The sequence below is a fragment of the Hoplias malabaricus genome, chromosome 7 (assembly GCF_029633855.1).
Source record: "Hoplias malabaricus isolate fHopMal1 chromosome 7, fHopMal1.hap1, whole genome shotgun sequence".
In the NCBI taxonomy this organism is placed as follows: domain Eukaryota; kingdom Metazoa; phylum Chordata; class Actinopteri; order Characiformes; family Erythrinidae; genus Hoplias; species Hoplias malabaricus.
This window is the reverse complement of record NC_089806.1, coordinates 5,434,984-5,445,316: the sequence shown is the minus strand read 5'-3', so window position 1 is coordinate 5,445,316 and position 10,333 is coordinate 5,434,984. Positions and strand designations below refer to the sequence as shown.

General features: G+C 50.8%; 1 protein-coding gene across 1 annotated transcript in view; it reads left to right on the top strand.

Annotated features, from left to right (window-relative positions):
* fam184ab (family with sequence similarity 184 member Ab) overlaps positions 1 to 10,333 on the top strand; it is a 126,750-nt gene that overhangs the window by 92,739 nt on the left and 23,678 nt on the right. The window contains exons 14-15 of the mRNA XM_066677780.1: positions 5,810 to 5,994; positions 10,164 to 10,310. Coding sequence (XP_066533877.1) covers positions 5,810 to 5,994; positions 10,164 to 10,310 — 332 coding nt within the window. The remainder of the gene's footprint in view (positions 1 to 5,809; positions 5,995 to 10,163; positions 10,311 to 10,333) is intronic.

Below are 10,333 nucleotides of genomic sequence, written 5' to 3'. Positions count from 1 at the left end.
GCAGTGTAGTTCAGGAAGCACATATTCACACCCACGCATCAGGCGGTGAACCAGGGTACGGCCCGTTTCCATCGGTGAGTTCCTCTGAGTCTGAAGCTGTCCCTGGCTCTCTGTGACCCTGCTGTCTGCAGAACAACAGAAGCTCCTCAGAGAAACTCTGGAGCATCGGGTCCTGGAGCGGTCGCTCACACAGGCAGCGCACAGCGGGAGAGGGGAGGGGGCGGAGCCTGTGCGTCGTGTGCAGGAGAAACTCCCGCTCGGTTCTCACTCTGACTTCACCCGGAGTCTGGGTAACGTCCAGGACGAATGTTGTGGTGGTCGCGTTCACACACACACACACACACACACACACACACAGCTCCTCCGTGGAGACTCCGGAACATTCCCAGATTACTGCGCATGGGTGAAAGGGTATGAGTCATTTACATTATTTCAGTTAAACTTTAGCATGAAACTGCCTCTGTGTAGCATTGGGTTCTTCTTTAAAGTTTATAGAACACAACAACACACTGTGTCTTTGATCCAAAGCAGAGAGAGAGAGAGACAGAGGGAGAGACAGAAAGAGGGAGAGAGACAAAGAGAGAGAGAGAGAGAGAGAGACCGTGTGTGAGGGAGAGCGTGTGTGAGAGAGAGAGCGTGAGTGTGTGTGAGAGAGAGAGAGAGAGACAGACAGAGTGTGTGTGAGACAGAGACAGATAGAGAGAGAGTGTGTGTGTGATAGAGAGAGACAGACAGAGAGAGAGAGAGAGACAGAGTATGTGTGTGTATGTGTGTGTGAGAGAGAGAGAGAAAGTGTGAGAGACAGAGGGAGAGACAGAAAGAGGGAGAGAGACAAAGAGAGAGAGAGAGACAGACAGAGTGTGTGTGAGACAGAGACAGATAGAGAGTGTGTGTGTGATAGAGAGAGACAGACAGAGAGAGAGACAGAGTATGTGTGTGTATGTGTGTGTGAGAGAGAGAGAGAGAGAAAGTGTGAGAGACAGAGGGAGAGACAGAAAGAGGGAGAGAGACAAAGAGAAAGAGAGAGAGAGAGACAGAGTATGTGTGTGTGTGTGTGTGTGTGTGAGAGAGAGTGAGTGTGTGTGTGAGAGAGAGAGAGAGAGAGAGTGAACCCTTTTCAGAAGGGATACTCCCAGGGTGCCGAGTGTTGAATCAGGGCTGACCCCTGTGCTGTGGGCGTGTCCTCCTCCAGAGCCAGCGTCCTCCTGGTCCCGGTCTGGTGTGGTGCGGGTCCCCGTGGCTCTGGAGGTCAGGTCATTACACTAATGGTGAGGTGTGAAGTGATATTTACTGAGTGTAATGTGATTAAACCAGACCCATTAGGCTTGAGAAGGTGGCGGTCGAATGCGGGGAGGAGCAGGGTTTCTTCTCCTTGAGCAGGAGTCGCGGTGCTGACGGAGTGGAAAATTAGACCGCGGACGATTACTCTGCCCTCCCCTGCACAGGACGGGGAAATTACACTCGTGTGAAGGCAGCAACTTCATTTAGCTCCCTCCTGCAGCGGCACACACTCTCCTGCATTCACACTAAGCATCTGAACATATGCAGGCCTCGTGGACTGAGCACTATCACCCCCCACAACCTCACCCCGGTCCATAGAGTCCGGCTTACACTCCATTAGCTTCATTGCTCCAGCAGGAGATGATAGTGTGGCATTAACTGCAGACGCATCGCCTCCGTGGTGAGGAGAGACAGGCGGACGCTCGCAGTGAGGCTCAGAGCGTAAACACGGTCACCCTCCCTTCACTTATTCATAGGAGAGCTATTCATACACAGGACGGGGTCTGACGAAAGACAGAGGCAAGAAAGGGATGAAGGAGATGCGCAGTCATCAATATTGCAGCCCGGCTCAGGCTCTGAGTGCAGAGGGAGGGAGGGGGGGAACGGAGCGTCCACACTTTTCACCGCTGTCATTTTCAAGGCTCTGGGTTTAAGTGTTTCTATAAAAAGCATCAGAAAATGTGCACTCTTTTTTAAATGGAAGGATCGTGTTCATCCAGAATTTCCACAAACCGCTCAAGTACAGAGAAATCTAATATAAAACACACCCCCCAAACCCCTACCCTACTGAGCCCCACCCCCCAAACCCCTACCCTACTGAACTATACCCCCCAAACCCCTACCCTACTGAACTATACCCCCCAAACCCCTACCCTACTGAACTACACCCCCCAAACCCCTACCCTACTGAACTATACCCCCCAAACCCCTACCCTACTGAGCCCCACCCCCCAAACCCCTACCCTACTGAACTACACCCCTCAAACCCCTACCCTACTGAACTACACCCCTCAAACCCCTACCCTACTGAACTACACCCCCCAAACCCCTACCCTACTGAACTAAACCCCCCAAACTCCTACCCTACTGAACTATACCCCCCAAACCCCTACCCTACTGAACTACACCCCCCAAACCCCTACCCTACTGAACTACACCCCCCAAACCCCTACCCTACTGAGCCCCGCCCCCCAAACCCCTACCCTACTGAACTACACCCCTCAAACCCCTACCCTACTGAACTACACCCCCCAAACCCCTACCCTACTGAACTACACCCCTCAAACCCCTACCCTACTGAACTACACCTCTCAAACCCCTACCCTACTGAACTACACCCCTCAAACCCCTACCCTACTGAACTACACCCCCCAAACCCCTACCCTACTGAACTACACCCCCCAAACCCCTACCCTACTGAGCCCCGCCCCCCAAACCCCTACCCTACTGAACTACACCCCTCAAACCCCTACCCTACTGAACTACACCCCCCAAACCCCTACCCTACTGAACTACACCCCCCAAACCCCTACCCTACTGAGCCCCGCCCCCCAAACCCCTACCCTACTGAACTACACCCCTCAAACCCCTACCCTACTGAACTACACCCCTCAAACCCCTACCCTACTGAACTACACCCCCCAAACCCCTACCCTACTGAACTAAACCCCCCAAACTCCTACCCTACTGAACTATACCCCCCAAACCCCTACCCTACTGAACTACACCCCCCAAACCCCTACCCTACTGAACTACACCCCTCAAACCCCTACCCTACTGAACTACACCCCCCAAACCCCTACCCTACTGAACTACACCCCCCAAACCCCTACCCTACTGAGCCCCACCCCCCAAACCCCTACCCTACAGAACTAAACCCCCCAAACCCCTACCCTACTGAACTAAACCCCCCAAACCCCTACCCTACTGAACTACACCCCCCAAACCCCTACCCTACTGAACTACACCCCTCAAACCCCTACCCTACTGAACTACACCCCTCAAACCCCTACCCTACTGAACTACACCCCCCAAACCCCTACCCTACTGAGCCCCACCCCCCAAACCCCTACCCTACAGAACTACACCCCCCAAACCCCTACCCTACTGAACTACACCCCCCAAACACCTACCCTACTGAGCCCCACCCCCCAAACCCCTACCCTACAGAACTAAACCCCCCAAACCCCTACCCTACTGAACTAAACCCCCCAAACCCCTACCCTACTGAGCCCCGCCCCCCAAACCCCTACCCTACTGAACTATACCCCCCAAACCCCTACCCTACTGAACTATACCCCCCAAACCCCTACCCTACTGAACCCCGCCCCCCAAACCCCTACCCTACTGAACTACACCCTCCAAACCCCTACCCTACTGAACCCCACCCCAACCCAAATGTTCCCCACATGGTTATTAACTGTAGTTTTGTTGTTGCAGTAGTTGTAATTTCTGTTTAAATACCTTGATCATCCTCACTTTAGCAACACTGTAAGTTACACAGTCATGCTAATAAAGCGTTCTGAATTCTGAATATAATACGTGATTAATCAAGGACTAATAGAACCCGTCCCTGGCCATAGGCCTGCATTCCCTTAGCAACAGCATCGGCCGATCTCCACAGCGTCCGGGACACGCCTCTCAGACTCCCCCTGAAGACCGTGACACAACCCAGGAGTGGGTTTATAATGAGCGAGAGTACAGCACACACTCCACACCTCACTTTACTGAGACGTGAACTAGGGTGACTACACTCTGGGCTTCAGAACAGAGAGGACAAAGGGGCCGGGGCGGCAGCGTGGGGCCTAGAGGGAGGCGAAGGAGGTGGGGTTCACGTTGTTGAACTTTAATACAGGCTCTTTAACGAGACACTTAACAAATGCCTTTGTACACAGCTTCCTTCCCGTGCAACTTTTAGCTCTAAATAAATATAATAAATAAAAAATGAACATTTTGTCATTTCCTGACGTTTTTGATCATGGAACCTGCTGTTTTCCGTTCATGAACTGAAGCTCTGAGTGAGATGACATTACAGCGACTCGTTTGCACCAGGAAACTCATGACCATGACGGCAGCTGAAGAGTGTGTGTGTGTTTTAACGGTGATGTTTTTAGACGTTACTAAAAGCAAGCAGCACATTTGATCAAAGAGGAGTGATATAGACTTTAAATGATCAGAGCATCGCTGGGATCCAGACATTTGTGGAAAAATACTCACATCACGTATTAAGGTCTGTCTATGTGCTGTATGTGATCATTCACAGCTGCACAGATGTTATTAAAGTCAGCAGCGGTCTGATGTGTCCGTGTATTCGTGTCGTTATAGTTGTGTAAATCTTAGAGCCGAAAGTGAAAGGCTCGTGGGTCACAGAAACACTTCCAGGAAGAAGAGACTGTGATACAGGACCCTAACCGCGTTCAGCATATTTCTGTTTGGGGCTCCATTACAGCACTGGAATGTGAGGCGGAGCAAACACATAAAGGCGTGTGGTGAAGTGTGTCCCAATCAGATCTCAGCTCCGACCCCTTGTCATCAAAGTGCACACTTCAAGGTAGGGTTTAGGGCTTAGGGCAAGAATTGGGACGAGAGAAAGACAGTGGACAGCGACATCCCGGACGTTTTTATCGATTTAGAAATCCTGGCCGGACACATCTTTTAAATCCAAAGGAAGAGGCCGGGTCTGTGCACATTAATGTGTGGATCTGCAGCCCACCAACACACACACAGTGAAACAAGACCACCCTGGTGTGCACTGCCAGAAAACACGGGGTAATACCGGCCGCTTCTGACGTCAAGTGTTTCACTCCACACTGCTATACACACACACACACACACACACACACACAAGACTATACACACACAACTATACACACACACACGACTATACACACACACACACAAGACTATACACACACGACTATACACACACACACGACTATACACACACACACACACGACTATACACACACACACACAAGACTATACACATACACACAAGACTATATACACACACACACACACGACTATACACACACACACACAAGACTATACACATACACACACAAGACTATATACACACACACACACAAGTCTATACACACACACGACTATACATACACACACACGACTATACACACACACACAAGTCTATACACACACACACACACACACGACTATACACACACACACAAGTCTATACACACACACACGACTACACACACACACACACACACACACAAGACTATACACATACACACACAAGACTATATACACACACACACACACACACACACAAGTCTATACACACACACACGACTATACATACACACACACGACTATACACACACACACAAGTCTATACACACACACACACACACACGACTATACACACACACACAAGTCTATACACACACACACGACTACACACACACACACACACACAAGACTATACACACACAAGACTACACACCACTGTCGCTCAGGACTCATTCTGTGTTCTACTTGTGTGTGTGTGTGTGTGTGTGTACAGGAGCGAGAGCTGTTGAGTCGTATCTCAGACCTGCAGGAGGAAGTGACCCGCAGGAAGAACCACATCGCTGATCTGGACCACGAGATCCACACCCTGAACGAGAACATCAGCACCCTCACCAAAGAGCTGGAGCTGAAGGGCAAAGAGGTGCTGAAGATACGCAGCGAAGCCAACCAGCAAATCAGGTGTGTGTGTGTGTGTGTGTGTAAGAGCATAAAGGTGTGAACCGCTGAGCTCCTGACTCGGTCACAGGTCATTACCCACAATTCATAGCAGTAGGTGAGGGTGTGGATACCGATCGACCGATAAATACAGAGCTTTGCTTCATGGCTCAGTTTTCTGCTTCGGTACAGTGACCACAACACTGCAGACGCTGCACCAACCTACGGACCGCCTCAAGGTCCCTCTTCCCATCACTCGTGACCCCAGCGACACCTGGGTCTCACCCTCCACCTGCAGGGAGCAAGAACACAGAACAAGCCTGACTTACTGCAGAGACTCTGAACACAGCTCAAACTCTGAACGTACAAGGACCAAGAGGCTCACCCCAAGGACCCTGCCTCCCCATTCTCCTGGAGAACCTCCCACAGGGAGCACAGTTGTAAATCCACTGACGATCCATGGCCAGGAAGGAATCCTCTGTTGCTCCCTCTGGATCCCAGCTTTGACTCTCGGAGAGATTCTCCTGTCCAGGACCTTGGCATAGTGTATGTGAGGGAGACTGAGACGTGGGGTCAAATAAAGGTTGCAGATCAACAGATGGACTACAGTGTGTGGTCAGTGGCGCCGAGAAAAGAATAACGGTGCTTTTCTACCGCATGGGTCCAGCTCTACACGACGCGACTCCACACGGCTCAGCTCGCTTAAAGCCTGATGCTTTTCCACTGACAGGGTGTCGCAAAACCCAGTCTCTAACAGGGATTGATGGTTTTGAAAAGCACAACGGCGGCGGTGCGGTTAGGCGCTGTTTACTCATCGGGAACACGGCTCCACTCCTGTTCTCACAGATCAGTTATATTCTGCTTTCAATGGAAACTTTCGTCGGCCATCGTCCCAAGGAGCAGACGAAGCTCTTCAAAACCTCGAGGTAAAGTTGTGCTGGATTTGAATGAGCTCTGCATTTCCTGGTGATTGATATGGTTCTGTCCAATCAGGACTCTACATTTAGTACCTACCCGGCACGGCTGGAAACCGAAGTGAACTGGGACTGAGATCCGGTTCCCTGTGGCTGGGACCAGGACCCGGTTTGACCCCAGGGTGTAGGTTCCGTGCAGTGGAAAAGCGCCATAAGTGAGTGTGACTTTACCATATCTACAGATCAGTGTATGTATTATTAAATTAATATGATGAATCCCCATCTTTTATCAGATTAACTACGACCCTGTGCTCACACAGTGACTACGCAGTGAAACTGTGCACTGGTGATGCAGCGGGGTCCGTGTGCTGGCCTTTGTGCTCACAGAGGCAGAAGAATAGCCAAAAGGCCAGCTTTCCTCTTGGGTTTTTACTTCCTCGGCCCTGCTCCGAATCCAGCGGCTGCCGCTGCCTGCGGCACGCTTGTCACATTAATATTCCGAGTAACCAGCAGAGCTGCCGGTGACGGTGCCGGCTTGTCGTCGGTTTCCATGCAGAGTGCTGGATATTTCAAATCTGAGCCTGGGTTGACGTGACATTTATTGGAAACTTTGGAGCTTCTGCGGGACGTTGCGGCTCTGGAAGGAGGCCAGGGAACGGAGGTCAAAGCCCTTATTATGTTGATTCATTTCAGGGAGGGAGGATGGCAGGGAGTCGATGCCTGTTTGCGACGTGTATCTGGAACTCTGCTGCTCTTTGATAATGACAGGGTTGTGTGGGCACACACTGGGGCGAGTGCCTTCGCTGTAGGATGAAGGGAAGCGAACAGTCTGAGAAGGAGATGTCTTTTGGTGGTGTTATTTATTAATATTCCAGCTGTAATGAATCAGTTATGCTGACTGACCTAGGAGAATGCCAGACTCGGGTTAAAGTCAGGAGGTGTGCTGTGTCATGAATTAAAGGGGACCATGAAAACGAGTCGAGGAGTTGGTGTGTTCTCTCTGTGTCTGCGTGGGTTTCCTCCGGGTGCTCCGGTTTCCTCCCACAGTCCAAAAACACACGTTGGTAGGTGGATTGGCGACTCAAAAGTGTCCGTAGGTGTGAGTGTGTGTTGCCCTGTGAAGGACTGGCGCCCCCTCCAGGGTGTGTTCCCGCCTTGCGCCCAATGATTCCAGGTAGACTCTGGACCCACCGCGACCCTGAACTGGATAAGGGTTACAGACAATGAATGAATGAAAACGAGTCATTCTGATTCTGCTCCGCTTCTGACGTCAAGTGCAGAGACTTTAGAATGGCCCCGCCCCCTCGTCTGAGTCTGTCCAATCACAGCGCTGGACCCGTGTTTATGTGAGAGCGCAAAGACGAGGTTAAACTCAGCAAAACAGACACAACGAGCGCGGAGAAATAAGAGCACTGAGTAAAAACGGAGAAGAAAGAGAACAGAGTGAAAACGGCTAAAAACCAGAGCTTCTGCTCCTCGCTCCTCACTGCTGTGCGCTCGGGGTCGGGGTGAACAGAGAGCGGCTCATTATCATTTAAAGGAACAGGCGCTGAAAGCAGGCGTTGACCACAGGTCACAGACGTTTCATTAAAGACCCAGAACTGTGTACAGTTGTTGTAAAGGGGGTGTATTATTTCCTCTTCATGGATGTGTGCGTATTGTTTATGTGCATTTGTGTGTGTCCACGTTGTTTAGATAACACACACATGTACTTTGTTCAGGGCACGTTTCGCCCCCAATTATATAACACTGGAGCGGGTCCTGCGTCGTGTGATAAAAATAGCAAATAAATAAAGAATCTTCTCTGATCCCCCGAGGAGAACAGCTCTGGTAAAGCAGCACAGCCCGCTTCTACACTCCGAGTGCGAGTATGTGTGCACATGTATGAATCATTTAGTGTTGGGGGGAGGCAGGGTGTGTGCATGGACGCTCATGCAGCTCTGTGCAACAGTTTTAACCCCCGAGCGAAAGACAGGTTCATAGAGAAGATAAACACAGAGAGAGACTGTAAATATCACACTCTTCTACTGACTGTCCATTATTTTTATTTGCTCCATTTAACATCAAATATTCATTGGCATTTTTATCTTTGCTCTCATTCAAAGAGCTGTCAATAATTTAACGAAATGTTGCCAACAAACTTTAAAGTCTCTGTGAGGAAACACAGATCGGCCTCTGCCAGGTGAATCTGGGAGATCTGACTGAACTGATGAGCTCGTTATAGTGCCCCCTGTTGGCGTTCACACACTGCCACTCCCACTGTAAAGAGACAATGTTAATGAACCTGCAGGTGGTTGTAATCTTGTGGCTGATCCGTGTGAATGCTTTGAGTCCTGAATGGAACATGAAGACTGTCCTGAATATACTTCGCTGAATAAACAGAAGGCAGCCTTTACACTTCCACGAGCCAGAGACACACTCCCACTGAGCCCCCCGCGAGTTACACACACCTTCCTTGGAAAGGACCGCCGTTATTGAGGAAAGAGTGGGAGTGAAGAGGGTGAACGTCTAATCACAGCTGCAGAGTGATGAAGGGGGCACCAGGACATCACACACTCACACACTCACCCAGTCACTCACACACTCACACCTGTGGACAGTTTCACACACTCACCCAGTCACTCACACACTCACACCTGTGGACAGTGTCACACACTCACCCAGTCACTCACACACTCACCCAGTCACTCACACACACTCACACCTGTGGACAGTGTCACACACTCACCCAGTCACTCACACACACTCACACCTGTGGACAGTGTCACACACTCACCCAGTCACTTACACACTCACACCTGTGGACAGTGTCACACACTCACCCAGTCACTCACACACACTCACACCTGTGGACAGTGTCACACACTCACCCAGTCACTCACACACTCACACCTGTGGACAGTGTCACACACTCACCCAGTCACTCACACACACTCACACCTGTGGACAGTGTCACACACTCACCCAGTCACTCACACACTCACACCTGTGGACAGTGTCACACACTCACCCAGTCACTCACACACTCACACCTGTGGACAGTTTCACACACTCACCCAGTCACTCACACCTGTGGACAGTGTCACACACTCACCCAGTCACTCACACACACTCACACCTGTGGACAGTGTCACACACTCACCCAGTCACTCACACACACTCACACCTGTGGACAGTGTCACACACTCACCCAGTCACTCACACACTCACACCTGTGGACAGTGTCTCCCAGTCACTCCAGAGCTCTAATGGCTGTGTGCGGTGTGTGTTTGTTCTCAGGGCTCATGAGCAGGATCTGTGTAAGAAGCACGAGAGGGAGATGGCAGAACTGAACGCTCTTCACAACCGAGAGACCCAGAACATGCTGTCGGACTTCAACAAGGCCCAGGAACTGCTCAAGGACAAAATCTCCGCCCTGCAGATCCTGTGAGTACTCTGTCAGTGCATTA